The sequence below is a fragment of the Cyprinus carpio genome, chromosome B4 (genome assembly GCF_018340385.1).
Source record: "Cyprinus carpio isolate SPL01 chromosome B4, ASM1834038v1, whole genome shotgun sequence".
NCBI classification, from domain to species: domain Eukaryota; kingdom Metazoa; phylum Chordata; class Actinopteri; order Cypriniformes; family Cyprinidae; genus Cyprinus; species Cyprinus carpio.
The window spans coordinates 5,972,172-5,988,899 of NC_056600.1; the positions used below are offsets into that span (position 1 = coordinate 5,972,172).

General features: G+C 34.1%; 1 protein-coding gene and 1 long non-coding RNA gene across 7 annotated transcripts in view; one reads left to right on the forward strand and one right to left on the reverse strand.

Moving 5' to 3' along the window:
• Positions 1–16,728, reverse strand: part of LOC109069709 — a 33,057-nt gene that overhangs the window by 8,620 nt on the left and 7,709 nt on the right. For 2 of the 4 annotated variants that reach the window (XM_042721689.1, XM_042721688.1), the window contains 4 exons: positions 16,215–16,286; positions 15,839–15,917; positions 14,773–14,859; positions 11,108–11,341 (listed from right to left, as the gene is read on the reverse strand). In XM_042721689.1, the coding sequence (XP_042577623.1) occupies positions 11,124–11,341; positions 14,773–14,859; positions 15,839–15,917; positions 16,215–16,286 (456 nt within the window). In that variant the 3' untranslated portion in view covers positions 11,108–11,123. Of the gene's footprint in view, positions 1–3,899; positions 4,032–4,139; positions 4,329–11,107; positions 11,342–14,772; positions 14,860–15,838; positions 15,918–16,214; positions 16,295–16,728 lie in introns of those variants that run through there. The other 2 variants (XR_006154461.1, XM_042721690.1) reach the window with 2 other exon arrangements.
• LOC109069701 lies at positions 8,034–11,405 on the forward strand. Of its 3 annotated transcripts, XR_006154463.1 has the most exons (5): positions 8,034–8,235; positions 9,691–9,764; positions 10,360–10,538; positions 10,970–11,058; positions 11,228–11,405. It is a non-coding gene; the product is annotated as an uncharacterized LOC109069701 (long non-coding RNA). The 3 variants fall into 3 exon arrangements; XR_006154462.1 differs by lacking the exon at positions 10,360–10,538; XR_002014263.2 differs by lacking the exons at positions 8,034–8,235; positions 9,691–9,764 and having other exon boundaries at positions 9,773–10,538.

The following is a 16,728-nucleotide window of genomic DNA, read 5'->3' on the forward strand; positions in this document are numbered from 1 at the left end:
TAATTATTTATGTTTTAGAATTTGTTTTCATAATGTTTTTAGAATTATTTCTTTATTTTATATTTTATTATTTTATTGTGGTATACCATATAAGTGGGGCTAAAGGAAATGTGTTTTTCTGAATAAAAATATTATTATTATTTTTTTTTTTTTATAATTATTTCTTGTTTTATATTTTATTATGGTGTATGATACCATCACTAAGCTAAAGAAAAAAATATCAGTCCCAAAGTGGGGGAAGAATATTTATTATTATTATTATTATTATTATTATTATTATTATTATTATTATTATTAGTTTATTAATAATAATAATAATAATAATACTTTATTTCATTATTCTATTCTGGTGTAGGGTACAGTTCAGCTGAAGAATTTTTTTTCTTATCCCAAATTATACAAATGTAATATACATTTATATAACAATGATATATTCAATATTTGGACAATGAAATGCATATAGCATAGCATATATGATATGCTTTAGCCCCACAATATGCTATACCACAATAAAATAATAAAATATATAGAAAGAATATTAAAAACAAATTCTAAAACATAAATAATTAAAAATAATAAATAATAACAATGTAAATGTAAGTAGTACTTAGTTGTTTATTTGCTTTTCTGTTTATTTATTTTTTATTAAAATGAATAACAAAACTGTGCACCATGAACAAAACTGAAAACCATAAGTATTTTGTCTTAAAATGCATGTGATGATTCTCAATAAAATAAAAGTGCAACATTTCAACATTAAAAATCATTAAATCTTTGATCACTTTATCTCAAGCTCAACTGACTGTCAGTCCACATATTAAAATTTTGCAGTGCATACAGGTAGTGACAAAAGGTGTTTTGGAAAGGTGTCTTACACCTGGGTCTGTTCAGCCCATTGCACACTATTTTCTTTGTACATGCTTTTCAGTCACCCTTATATGGGTAATGATTTTGAACAATCATTTTAACTGGCAAATATAAATCAATGTGCTGTTTTTGCAAAGTCATACCTCGTGTTATGATTGTGACAGTCACTCATGTGCCCACGCCCCCATAAGTGGCACCCTTTAAAATTAATGCAAAGGAAACCACATCCTGTAATGGGTGAAAAAATCCCATGATAGATGGAATTTCCTGTATGTAAAACAATATATGTGATGAAACCCAATAAAGGAAGTTTATTAAAGAATGTGGTGGAGGCAGCCACTTCTCCATTTTTGTTTTTTAATAGTTATCCTGTTTTTGCCATGTCACTTTGTTGCTGTAGACACCAATTTTGCAAACACAAAGCGATTACTAGAAATGCAGTATTCAAGAGCAGATAGACCTACTTCAGAAAAAGCCCTTCCCAAAAGATCTGTTTTACATTTATACATTTTGCAAACACTTTTATCCGGATCAACTCTTAGTATTTAAACTAAACTTTTTATTAGTTTAAGCATTTTGGAAATTTAACCTATGCCAACTGAGCTACACGAACAAACACACATGCCTATTGCATAAATGTAAATGTTTTAGTACCTTTAGACACATTTTAGTACCTTTTTGAGCACTTAACATCCACTACTTTCAGTATACATTTTATTTATACTCAAAAAAAGACATTTTAGTAAATTATAGTAAACATCTTCACTTTGTATTAAAGGACAACATGCAGTTTCAGGATTAATAACTAAAATATTAAGCCTTAAAGTGTGCCACTTTAGACATCGTCCTTAGGCAGGTTTGTTAGATTTGTTTCTTGTTCTACAATGATTATTATTTCAAAAAGTGATTCTGTGATAAACTGGCAAATCTGGATAATATGTGTGTCTGGTAAGTTACAGTATATCTCTGGTCTCTCATAACATATAATAGCATATGCATAAGCATCTCTGGTTACCGGACATAAACTTCTGTGTAATATTTCTTTATCATGAACACATAGCAGAAGTAGCCAGCTAGATGAATAGTTCTTGTGTGTGTGGCAGATTGAGTTTAATGAAAGATATAAATTACCTGTGATTGTCGGCTGCAGGTTTTTTTCTGTGAAGTCAGCGGTTGGCTGATCTCTTGCTATAATTGTTGGCTAGCAAAATCAGCAAGACCTGATCCAATATAAATCTTTATCTATTTCCTCTTTTTCATGTCCATGGAACCGGGTGCAAATGGGAAGTCGCTACACTTTCTGACATACATCTTGAACCTAGAAAGTGAGATGTTATTCATTTTTAATATAAACTGATGTTCCATAATAATTAGATTGATTATATATAATTATAAAGTTTTTAAGTTTTCTTATTGTTGTGATCAATAAGTGTTCACGTATTGAACAAATCACAGCTGATGGAGATTGTATGCATATTTTTGGTTTTCTAGCATAAAAAACAAAAATATTGAATTGAGTCATTTTGAGTCCTGTCAAGTTCAATGGAGATCTTTATGGTAGATTTTGTCCTGACACCAGATTGTTCAGTGCACACGTCTCTGGTTTTCAAAATATAGAAATGTCCTTGCCAGTGAATTATTTGTTGATGCTTTGAGTATTTGATGTATATTGTTATTTTAGTGTCATGTATATTTTTCTGACTGTGTTTTATGTGCGTGTGTTTGAGAGAGAACACTAAACCACATAGTGTTCCTATTAATAATTGTTTTGCTTACTGTGAAGACTTAAAATGTCATATGAGTCGTCGTCATTACTAACATGACATTAAATGCCACTTTAGAAATGTCATCTGGGTTTGGTATAATTTTTGATGTTTTGGAAAAGTCTCTTATGCTCAACAAGGCTTGAATTATTTGACCAAAATACAGTAAAAACAGTAACATTCCATTTAAAAACAATGTTTTTTTGTTTTAATGTATTTTAAAATTTCATTCATTCCTGTGATGCAAAGCCAAGTTTTCAGCAGCCATTGCCTTTTTAGTGCCACATCATCCTTCAGAAATCACTCTAATATGCTGACTTTCTGCTAAAGAAATATTTTTTATGAATAATGTTGAAAACAACATTTCCTGCTTAATGTTTGTGATCATTTTTTTGAGGATTCTTTAGGGAATAAAAAGTTCAAAAGAACAGCTTGAATTTTAAAAACAAAAATCTTCTGTAACATTATAAATGCCTTTACAGTCACCTTTGATCAATTTAATGCATTTTGATGAATCACAATATTCATTTCTTTTTAAAAACTCTTACTGATCCCAGACCTTGGAAGGATAGTGTATTAGTTCCCTATTGATTGATTTGATTTGATGATATTCTCCAATAAGAAAATAAAAATGTTAATGCATTTATTTAAAAGATACTAAAATACAAATGCAATCTTTTTCTTTAGGTTGCATTTTTTTCTATACTTTAATAATAAAAAATATATATATTGAAAGTTTTTACATAAGGTTTAAGTCCTGAATTAAAAAAAATTATATTGAAAGTTTTTACAAAGCCAGTGAAAACACCTTTGTGTACTTTGGCTCACACCTTGTATTTGGTGAGATACTTCCCTTGTGACAACTAGCCCCTTCTATATATTTTTTGTGTGTGTGGTAATTTTTTTTAAGAAATGAAAGATGTGTTTGACTTGAGACAGGCATCTCGGTGTTTAGAGGATTATAAGCAGGGAAAAGATAGTTCAAAGCCGAAAAAAATAAACTTGTGAAGCGTTTTAAGTGTCCCTTTACCCAGCGCCCTCACCTCTATCCCAGAATTCCCTTTGTCCAAAAGTTTCTGGCGAGAACAAACTTCCCCCCACATCTTCAAAACCTGATCACTTTGCTTTATTCTGATCAATGTGCTCCACGTTTCTCCTCTCGGTGTCAGAGTAGTCAGGAGATAAAAAAGCAGGAGGGAAGGAGGGGTGTGAGGGTAGACGGCTTACTTTTTTAGATGCCAATTGTATGTGTCTCTGTGGCTGCCTTACCTGTGTTCCTTTGATCATAGCTGAGCATGGAGTGGCGTTTGATTCCAGGGCTACTTTGACAGCTAGCAGGCTGGCAGAAGCCTCTCGGATGACTGGAGATCAGAGAAGACAGGCTGGAAAGCAGAAGTCCAGCTGAGAGAAGATCAGAAGAGGCACAACTTCAACCAGAGCTATTGTGAAGGAACGTAATGGCTTAGATAACTTTTCCCCTCCATCTTTTTTTTTCTTGTGAAAACTTACCCTTCAGAATTTTGAATTGCCCACTTTAAGGTCTGTGGGGCTTTGTCTGGCTTTGACAAAAGAGGCATGTTTTTCTTTCCGCCTTGTCCTGGGGAGCCCGATCTATTTAAACAGTGTCACTCCTGCTTGATGTTCTCTTGTTTTAAGCAGCGCTGGTTCAGCCCGGTTCACTTGCTGTAGATGCACACACTATGAAAAGAAAAATATAACTGAATGTACAAACATGCATTGTTCATGTCTATAAATGTGTAAAACAGCTACAGTACATTACAGTCAAATGCTTATGTAGACTTGATTAAATCTGCATTAAATCTGCGTCTTTGTTTGATTTTGGTTTATGCGGTTTTGTGTGTGTGTGTGTGTGTGTGTGTGTGTGTGTGTGTGGTGTTAGGAACTTGCTAATTAAAATTTTGAAGTTGAATTAGTGTTTTCTAAAAATGTGTTAATTTAACTCAATTGTAAATCAATCCAGTACCGTCTGTGACCCAGCAAAACATACAGAGGGCTCCTGTGGTGTAATGTCTCCCTCTGGTGGAGGATGTGATGAACATCTTGCACTGCATTTTATTCATTTTAAATATATTAAAACTACTTCATTAACCTGAAATATTAATTCTGTTATCATTTACTCAAGTTGTTCTAACCCTATATTACTTTCTTTCTTCTGTTCAACACTAAAGAAGATGTTTTGAAGAATGTTGGAAACCAGTCAGTTACTGGTAGCCATCAACTTAGTATTTTCTTATTCCATATTCCATATATCAAAGGCTACAAGAAACTGTTTGGTTACCAACATTCTTCCTCTATCTTCTTTTGTGTTCAATAAAAGAAAAGAAACTCGTATAGGTTTGGAACAACCAGAGGGTGAGTACATAATGACATAATTCTCATTTTTGGGTGAATTATCCTTTTAGAATTGGAAAGCAACAAGTGGAACCCATATTCGTTTAATAATTGTTAACAATAATTGTAGTATGTTTATAGAATTCTAGTGAGTTTTAGTTTTTTGTTGTTGTTGTTTTACAGGTGACCTTAATGACGCTAATCAATTCAGTACACTTTAAGCATGTTATTATATGTATTCTCAGCGGTTTGGACTTAAGTTTAATAATTAGACGTATTTTTACCATCTTCAAGCAGAAGAAACACAACAGATTCATGTGTGGCATCACGACTGAACGATATCCGCCCTCACTGTCACTGCGCCGCAGTGGCTCTAATTGAGTGACATTAAGAGTCTGTCATTAGTGATGTATGGAGTCAATATAATATCACATATATACGCAAAAAAATAAAGTTTTGCAAAAGAAAATAAAGTTTTGCAAACCAAAATTAAAGTATTGAGGAAAATAATTTTGCTTTTTGCAAACAAAAATAAAGAATTGCAAAAACATAAATGATACCGCGCGAAAGCAATGAATTTTGCAATACATATTTTCCATGGTCATATCTACAATTTTATTTGCAACACTGATTTTATTTTGCGCGTCAGTCTAGTTTGAGCTTGCACTGCAGTTTTTCCTGTGCGCTTCATTTTTCTGCGCGTCTCGCTTTGTGGCGCTGTTTTGACGTGGGGGTGGAGTCAAGGGGCAGGGGCGTGTACAACATGCCTCCCTGGAAGTGACGTCATCGGCCCGAGACGCAGCTCACTGATCCAGGTACTGTCATGATGAGCAGATGCATGCGAGTGGATCGCTTCCTTTTATTCACTAGCATTAAAACATGCATGGTTTCGTTTTATTAACTTTATTAACAAATGTATATGTGTATTAGCAGCGTTTGCTCAAGTTAAAGAAGTTGTTACCATGCACATCTGTTGTTTATTTCTCTCGATGTGCACTCTTTTACTGGCATAAAGTTGGCTTGACGTTGGACGTTCGATATTCGCAAATCTAGGGACCGTCTCTAAAGTTACATGCGAAACTACTATACACTTCTCTAACGTCAATAGCATGCAAGGAGAATGACTAACAGTCATGAAAAACAACTGTTAACTGTTCATCCAGGTGTCAACTATAATGCACACCTTTTATATTTTTGGATAATTATTAAAATAAACTGTAAATCAAATGTAAAAAATTGCTACTTTTCATTACCGAATGGGCTTAAATATAAAATATGCCATAATTTGAGGCTCAATAGCATTTGAACAGAATGACTCACTTTCATAAAACATACTATAAAGTGTTCATCTAGGTGTCAACTATAATGCACACCATTCATATTTTTCACAATTATTCAAATAAACTGTAAATCATATGTAAAATATTGCTACTTTTCATTACCGAATGCACTTAAATACAAATTTAAAGCTCAATAGCATTTGAACAGAATGACTCACTTTCATAAAACATACTGTAAAGTGTTCATCTTCGTGTCAACTATAATGCACACGTTCATATTTTTCATAATTATTCAAATAAACTGTAAATCATATGTAAAATATTGCTATTTTTCATTTGAGCTTTTGAGCTTTAAATTAGTGTTTACGTCCATTTGGTAATGAAAAGTAGCAATATTTTACATATGATTTACAGTTTTATTTATTTAATAATTATCAAAAAATATAAATAGGTGTGCATTATAGTTGACACCTGGATGAACAGTTAACAGTTGGTTTTCATGACTTTTAGTCATTCTCCTTGCATGCTATTGACGTTAGAGAAGTGTATAGTAGTTTCGCATGTAACTTTAGAGACGGTCCCTAGATTTGCAAAAATATCGAACGTCTAACGTCAAGCCAACTTTATGCCAGTAAAAGAGTGCACATCGAGAGAAATAAACAATAGATGTGCATGGTAACAACTTCTTTAACTTGAGCAAACGCTGCTAATACACATATACATTTGTTAATAAAGTTAATAAAACGAAACCATGCATGTTTTAATGCTTGTGAATAAAAGGAAGCGATCCACTCGCATGCATCTGCTCATCATGACAGTACCTGGATCAGTGAGCTGCGTCTCGGGCCGATGACGTCACTTCCAGGAAGGCATGTTGTACACGCACCTGCCCCTTGACTCCACCCCCACGTCAAAACAGCGTCACAAAGCGAGACGCGCAGAAAAATGAAGCGCACAGGAAAAACTGCAGCGCAAGCTCAAACTAGACTGACACGCAAAATAAAATCAGTGTTGCAAATAAAATTGTAGATATGACCATGGAAAATATGTATTGCAAAATCATTGCTTTCGCGCGGTATCATTTATGTTTTGCAATTCTTTATTTTTGTTTGCAAAAAGCAAAATTATTTTCCTCAATACTTTAATTTTTGTTTGCAAAACTTTATTTTCCTTTGCAAAACTTTATTTTTTTGCGTATATATGTGATATTATATTGACTCCATAGTGATGGGTCGTTCTTGAACGATTCGTTCATTTTGAACGTATCTTAATGTGACTCGGGAAGAACGAGTCGTCTCGGGGAGTGATTCGTTCAGTCGCGCATGCGCAGTATTCTATAGGTTCAGTACTGGTACTAGTAGTTCACCTGTTTCAATCAATGCAGTCTGAGCCGGAAAGAGAGTTGATTAGTTCATCTCTCGAGTCATTCGTTAATCACGTGACAGACCCATAAGCTTTAACCTAAGCAGTCTTAGTCGGAAAGAGACTTAAGAATAACAATAACCAACTCTTTATTACCTTTGTTACAGTGTATGGAAAATAACCATCATGACAGAAATTCACACATTTATAAACTGTAAGAAGTAAAAAGCTACAATTTGAGACCAGAAACGCAGTAACAATAAGAGTAAATAATCATGATGATGATGATGATGATGATAATAATAATAACTATGAAACCGTTTGTAAGGAAGCTTGTAAGTTAATTTCTCTATCCAATGCTGTCACGTGACAAAAGAACGAACGACAAAACAAAACCTCATATACAGCTTATGGTTAAAGCTTATGGGGCTGTCACGTGATGAAGGAACGACTCAAACCCGAAGATTCGATAGATGAACTAATCGATTCTCTTCCGGCTCAGACTGCATAGGTTAAAGCTTATGGGGCTGTCACGTGATGAAAGAACGACTCAAACCCGAAGACTTGTCAGATAGGAGGTGAGGTGAGCTAATCATGGACTGAATAACCAGGTAAACAATGAATTAATGTTTTCTGTTTCTTATAGCATTATAGTTTTGTATTGTTTGTAGTGTGATCAACGTTTGCGTAAGTACTAGTAGACGATAGGGAAGTAAAACGTAACATTTTATTTATACTTTGATAAAATGAAACGAGCGCTTTCTTATGTGAACAGATGCATATTAAAAATAATGCGATCATCAGCAATAGACCACATATAAATGAAAACTGCATAATGTTATGGAGTAAAATGATGATCCAGGAAGTATATGGCTGTGTAAGCTTTGGAGGTGTTGATGGAAGCAACTTACTGGATTTATGCTTTGATAATCGTACTTTGCTCAAAATTAAAAAAATGTATAAAACCTACCTGTATTCAAGTGTTGATAAAAAAAGAATGCTTCAAGCTAGAATAAAACTGATATTTTTTGTTTAAAAGTATAGGCTTTGATCTTTATTTTAGTGTATTGCATATTCATACAGCAAAATATACTTTAGGCCAACAATTTTAGTAAAAATCATCAAAATCGCTGGCGGTGGCTGGCAACTTTTTTCAAAAATGCTGGCCGGGAAAGAGTTAAGGTTTTGTTATACTGCAGCAGGCCTTCACCAACTCAACTGAGCTAATGAGAGTAGTAATGGGGCGGAGCAACATTTGTAACACTGCCCTAAAAAACAACAATAATGCATTCATAATCGCAGATGCCTGCGAATCGATTGTGAACGCGATTTTGTGTTCGTGATCTATGGCTCTATGTAGTAAATGGCTCTCCATCTGAACGCACTTGATGGAGATTTACTACTAATCACAGAACCGGCTTTACTAACCAGATGCGCATGATCATCGCATGTGATTTATCGTGCAGCCCTAAACTCAACACTGGCAAATGTGATTGATGTAATAAAAAAAAATGTCAAGGAAGTAACAAAATACTGGATTAGTTTAAATAATAACCAGCATACAATGTTTAATATGACTTCAGAGTTTAAAGTCGGCTTAAAGGGCACATGGGCTTAATGGGTGTAAATTACCCTAACTTGTAGTTTTATGCTTCAGCCACAAGAGGGCCACAATTTACAATTATATATTTTTCATGGCGCTTTTCTCAATAATTATTATATTTTTAATAATCATGGGTGTTAAACAAAAGCGCCTACTTTTGTAATTATGTTTCCCCTAAAATCTTTTTTTTATTTTTTTATTTATCAGTAAAATATTGCACATTCTTGTCATTTTGCTATCACAAGAGATAGACTAGGTGCTTTTTAACTTATTCTTAAAATTCAGTAAATGACAGAAATCTGTTTGAATGTGTCCTTGCTGCTACATAATTTGTTCTTTCTTAAGTGTATTAACTTTACAGTGGTGTCAAGTAACTAGATGATTCAATGCAGAAAGATTGAACTGTAGATTTGGACAGTTCCACGTTCCTGTCTATATAACAAAACATTTTGTTTTTTCCAAGTCTCCTGCAGTATATTAACCAGAAACTGAAACACAAAGACAGGTAGAAGTCCATAAAATGGACTTCCACAGCATGTGAGTACAAATATTCAGATATTTTTATTGAGACAGCATTACAGAAGAACAGTTAAATACTCAAATGGATATATTTCTTCAACACTGTACAGCTTTAGGAAAATGTACACATTTTTATATCTTACTATAAATTAAGATTCTACACAGGCTGTGCAGTGTGTTTATACATTTATTTAACATTTATTTCTATATGATGGTTATGAAGAATTACTCTTTTATCTTTGTAGTGCACAAGGTTTATGAATCATGAGATAGTTTATCCATAATTTTATTTATATAGCACTATTAAACACAACCATGTATTGACCAATGTGCTGAACAACAACAATAAAAACATTTGAATAAGACAAAACAAAATAATACTATAAAACATAAAGTAGAAAATTCTCAGTTACAAAACGGCAAAAAGGTAAGTTTTCAACATAGATTTAAGTTTTTAAATCTATGTTGACATTACTAGTTAATGTATAGGTTACCATCATTTTCTTTTTGATGGGTTACTCCTTTAAAAAGCAAATGATGGTAACCTAAGTAGGTGAGGAAGGAAAAAAATTAAACAGCTGGTTAAAACAAATGTTTGTTTGTTTTTTTTCAGATAGTGAAGGTGCAGATCTAATACAGAGGGGCAAGGCATTCCACAATCTAGGGGCAGCTACCGAGAAAGCGCAGTCACCCCTGCATTTCAGCCTCAACTTAGGGATGCAGAACAATCTCTGGTTGGACGACCGAAGAGACAAGAGGGGCTGATGTTCAGTCAATAAGTCAGAAAGATAGGTAGGGGCCAGACTATTTAATGATTTAAACACTAAAAGAAGAATTTTAAAATTAACTCGATAGCACACGGGTAGCCAGTGTAGAGAACATAAAACTGGTGTGATATGCTCCCGTTTTTTTGGAGCACGTTAAAAGCCTAGCAGCTGCATTTTGAACTATCTGTAAGCGAGATAGGGCTGACTGACTAATCCCTACATACATACAGCGTATTGCAGCAGTCCAGTCTAGATGTATTAAAAGCATGAATTACTTTTTCGAAATTTCTACTAGAAAGAATGGGTTTAACCTTCGCTAGTAGTCAAAGCTGAAAGAAACAGGATTTAACCACTGAATTTATCTGTTTGTCAAATTTTAGACATCAAAGATAACACCCAGATTTTTTACCCAAGGCTTCACAGATGAGGTTAATTGTGTATGTCTTTACCCTACAGATGTGTTTGAGCACCCAGTTAACAGAAGCAGAGCTCTGGGACATGCGGACAGACATTCGCTGTAATGATGGACATCTGCTCATGGACAGGTAATGATTAATGTGTGCTGTTTACTAGTTAGTGTATAGGTTACCATCATTTTCTTTTTGATAGGTCACTCCTTTGCAAATGATGGTAACCTAAGTAGGTGAGGAAGGAAAAAAATTAAACAGCTGTTTAAACCAAATGTTTTTTTTGTTTGTTTGTTTTTTTTTTCAGGCTGGAAAGCATAACCGCTGCTGGACATCGCTCTGGGACTCAGGGGGGATGCAGACCTTCTTTCACACACTACAGAGATCCAGCAACCTCTGAACCATGACACAGGGCTCTTACCTGTGAAAGAACTTATATTTCACTGTTAACCTGTAATTTTACAATAAACTAATTCAAGCTTTCAGTTGTATGACATGTTTAGGTGGGACTTGAGTCCATGCCTCAACTGCCACTTTAAACACAACGAACGTGTATTTAGCCACTAGCACCACTGCAGCTTTCACACTGAGTGCTGGTGTTTGGGGCACTTTGTTGGATATAATGCCAACAATTTAACATAAGCAATAATGGGATTTGAATTCAGGTCTTCATGATTGAAACACATTTTTTTATCCTGTGAGCCATTGAGTGTGGGGTCTTGAGTTTAGTTTAGATGAGGTTTGAAAAGGTGATGAAAAGCTTCACTACTAGTGAGATTTAAAGTACAATTAGCAGGTGATGTTCTAAATTAAACAATCATCCTCCACACCACAGAGTTTGCTCTAATACTACAAAAGTAAAAAATAAAATAAAACCTGACAATGGGGGGAAAAACACCTTTACACCTTCATATTTCTTAAGGTATGTATTAGGTACCTCATTAATACCACAAAGACATTAGGAATATAATAACACTTAAGTCCCAAAAAACAAACAAACAGGAAGAAAAAAATACAATGCAAATCACAAGTAGTTCTAAGGAACACTGTTCTCTATAAGGATAACACTAATTCAGATGTGTTTATTATAGAGCCACATAATTACCATTAAACACAACATAGAACAACAAACAGAACTATAGCCCCTACTATCTACAAATAACTATATTTAACATCAATAATAAACACAGACCACTTGAACAGACACAGCTAATTAAATATTCAAAAATATTCATTTCCCACAGCCAATCACTTACTACCACATAATACAGACTGTGATTCATTTGAGTTTGCATAGAGCCATAGACTATAGCAGAGGTGCTCAAACCTTCCCAGCAGGTGTGTTAAGGCAAGTTGGAGCTAAACTCTGCGGGACACCGGCCCTCCTGGACCGAGTTTGGGCACCCCTGGAATAGAATATATTTCCTTTGAGTTTGAGCCTAAGTAAGGTGGTCCTCCAGGAGTAGGATTGGATACACCTGTTGTAAGCAGACCATCCCTCTGAAGCCACAAATGTTTAATGATTTGAAAGGTCTTCCTGCTCCCGAAGAGCAACTTTCCTGAGTTTAGCTACAACCTATGCAGAAAACATATCTGGTGTCAGATGCTGTCTCATATGGAAGGCTGCGCCCTCTGGTGGTCACATTTGATGGTTGCACATATCATCGAGGATGTTGCATTTCGGGCTTTTCTGAAATAAAGCGGTGTCAATGGTGTATGCGACCACCAGAGGGCGCAGCTTCTCCTCTTAAACCTCATGACAAGAGATCACTAGGCAACTTTCTCGAGCCTTCAGCTCTGAATGAGTTGATAAAGGTGAGGTAGGCTTGATTAGATCCTCCAGGTGAAGGTAATTACAGACATGCTCATTTAGAACTAATGGGGTCTACATTTTAAACTGTTTTATTTTGCTAAACATGACACTATATAAAGGCAGTTATCTTTATCACAGATTTTTGAGATAACATATTTGAAGAATGTGTGAAACAACAATGCCAGAATAAAACATGAAACAGACGTTATACTTTTCATCAGTGAATCTGAGCAGTCATGAAATGGTGTAGCTTATGCAGCCTTTCTCCAGAAACTGTGTTGACTGAGAGTGGAGGTGGCTTTCAGGTCGAACAAATCTCAAACCGACATACATAGTTCTGGGAAGTCAAGCATGACTTGTGTAAGGCTGACTCTTCAGCAAATAAATATTTAATTAGCTATGTCTTTGCTTATGAAAGACAGTAAATATAGTTATCTGTAGTTACTGTATGTTATAGTTATGTTTGTCATTCTGTTTATTGTTAATTATGTGGTTCTAAGTATTTCACTAAATTTTAGATTTAGTGTTACCCTTGTTGAGAATAGTGTTCCTTTGAACTACATGTGATTTCATGAATTTATTCCTTTCTCTTTTTTTACCAATTGATTGAGAGCTGCATGCTTTCTTGGTGCTGTCTTGATGTTTGTTGAAAGTGGGGTGGGGTTTTCTTTTCTATGTTGAAAAGCTGATTTTATGTAATGATATGCAAATTAGGTTGAGCCATGTTACAGACCAAAACAAGTATAGTGTAATGTACTGTATGCATGATGTAAACTAAATGATAGTTTCTTATATCTTTATTGTTTCTACCAAAAACATCACACCTGATAATTTAAACAAAAATAAAAAAAACAAAAAAACAAATTAAAAAAATAAAAAAAAAAACAAAAAAATTTTTTTAAAATTAAATAAACACTCTATTTCACCTCAAAGTCTAAACAACCTGAAAAACCACATTGTCACATTGTGATAAGACAATGCAACATTATGAATTCTCTGGCTCAGTGGATAACTGTTTGCTTTTTGGTACATGAAAATCCCACAGTTGCTAAAGTACTTAGAACAAATTTAAAACAAAGCTTTCAATAACACCTCTTCCACAACATGCTAAGATTTTGCAGGCTCAGTAGCTCAGGCGATAAAGCGTTTCATTTTAATAATGGAGACCCAAGTTCAAATCCTGCTTTTGCATACATTAAATTCATGCTATAATTTATGCTGTAGCTTAATAAAAAATAAATGCACATCCAAAACACACTACAACTCCACAAACTCATTGGTGCAAGGAATAAAGGAATAAACATGAAGTCCTAAGTTTGAATCCTTTTATTCATTATTTGAAATTGTTGCTGTAAACACATTGCAGCTCCACAGACACAGTGGCGCAGGAGATAAACTATTGCATTTTAAACGATGAGTCCGGAGTTCAAATCTCATCTTAAATTTTTGTTACAGCTAGTGACATAGACCAATAAAACCAACTCACCTGTTCACATCATAACCTCTGTGGTACAGCGGATAGTCACTTGTCTTTCATGTATGATAGTCTGGGTTCAAACCTGACAACTGCAAACATTTTCTTTAGATGCAAAACAACTCTCAATAAAATCTCATCAAAATCCAATTTTCACGCTCAGGCTCAGTAGCTCAGGTGATAAAGCATTGTGTTTTAATCATGGAGACCTGGGTTCAAACCCCACTATTGCTTATGTTAAATTCTTGATGTCATATCCAACAAAGCGGCCCAAATGTCAACAGCAGGTGTGAAAGCCGCGATGGCACTAGTGGCTAAACACACGTTGGTTGCGGACAAGGTGATTGTAGACTCGGGGGTTCAAATCCCACACCAAAGAAAGATACTGAATAACTGAGAGAGATAGTAAAGGTGGTGAAACAGAAAGCCAGAGGCAGACTGGCTGAGATACCTGAAACAGACTGGCTACTCAGCCATGAGAAACACGGACTTACAAATGTACCTGGGGCGGTACAACAGACTGACTAAGCAGTCATGAGAAACACGGACTAACTGGCAGACGTACCTGGGGCGGTAAGATGGCCAAGAGATGAAGGCTGAGGTGGGGATGAGAGAGGAAGGCCATAGAGAGGGGGAGATAAGAGAGGCGGACCTGAGAAAGGAAGAGAAACCAAAAAAAAGAGAAAGCTTTTTGAATTTTTTTTTTTTTTTTGGCTGCAAAATGGGGAAAAAACAGGATTCTCCATTTGCAGCAGAGTGGGGATTTGAACCCATGTCTCCTGCATTGGGTTGAGGTCTTATGCCATGAACTCTCACAACACTCACACAAAACAACCCAAAAAAAGAGATGTGTTTATTTACTATTAGAGAAAAGCACATTTACAAACATTAAAAAAAAAATAACATGAAAAAATATTAATAAAAAAATTTTGAATCAGAAAATTAAAATGAGGGTTTTGCTTTTATTAAGAAATAAATACAAATGTTAAGAAATAAAAATATTTTGGTGTATAGGTAGAATAAATTTTTAAAAATCATATTTCCATTAATTAGTATGTAAATATTAAAATAATACATTTAGAAACAGATAATTAAAATAAGGTTTGTGCATGAACTATATATATATTTTTCACATTTCACATAAAAATATTTACACATTTTAAAAGGTTTGTGTCTAGGTACAATTGAAGAAATGTTAACGATAATAAAGCTAATAAAAAAATGTGAACACTTTTGTATCTAAAATATTTAAAAAAAACATGCAAATATATAAAATATTTTCTATTGTTTTTACAAAGTAAATAAATATTTATAAAAATAATATTAAAATCTGGTTTTTTTGCAAGAAATAATTTTTTTCTTGTTAAAAATAAAATATTGACATGACACATTTTGTGTCTATGCAGTTAAATCTTTACAAAAATAAAAAACTAAACTACTAAATATTTAGAAACATTAAAATGTTGCAAATGTTCAAAATACCAACATAAGAATTAAATTTTCTACAATTAAATAAATACTAATAATACCAAAAATATGCCATATGTAATACGTAGTGATAAACATGTAAATATTATAGAAAACAATATATAAATAACATTTAAACAATAAAATAAAACTACTAGCATTACCTGTCCATGACCAGATTTCTGTTATTAAAGCAAATGTCTGTCCACATGTGCCAGAACTCTGCTTTCGACATCCTTTATTCTGTAGTTTAAAGAGATAAATAAAGACAGAAAACATACAGCTATGTGTAGCAGAACAAACATGTAGTAGGACAAACTGTTCATCATCATTAATGTACATCTGTCTTTAAGAAGCATCTGTCTTACACTGACTTTCTAAAGCAAAATTAAATAATGAATGCGTTTATACTTGTAGCTCAGTTAAAAAGGTACAAAACAACATTACATTTCTGTATTTACTGAGCTTCTTCTCATCATGTGCACCATTACAGTAAAGATTGAGGTTTATAAGGCAAGAGAAAATCATAAGATCACTCACCTGCTGCGCTGCTGATGCTGATGTTTCATATTCCAGTGTGTCACAAGAGAGCAGCGTTACAATAAAGAAAGTCTGGAGAACTTAAATAATCAGACACAAAAAAAAGTTCATTATGGATGATAAAAGACAGATTTAAAAACAGTGGTACTTATATTCTATCAGTTTGTCTAAAAACACAACATTAAAAACAATAACATCAAATGCTAGGCAATGAATCCCAAGTGCAAAGCAGAAACTGCATGTCCGGTCACTGTCTGTTAAATTTATTTCAGATTGCATCATATTTTGTGTGTACAGATCAGAAGTGATATATTTTTGCAGGCCAACCTGCAAGTTAGCATCACCCTGGTTCTATCAACAACACTTTTTTCATCATTAATTATTGCACTGACACAATGTTTGTCCAGGTTTTGTACCTAAACCCTCTTAAACTCACACTCAACACTATTTTCTGGAATAATTTACAGACAGTGACACTGGCGGAGCAGATCCTGATTATCACGTCAACACTGTG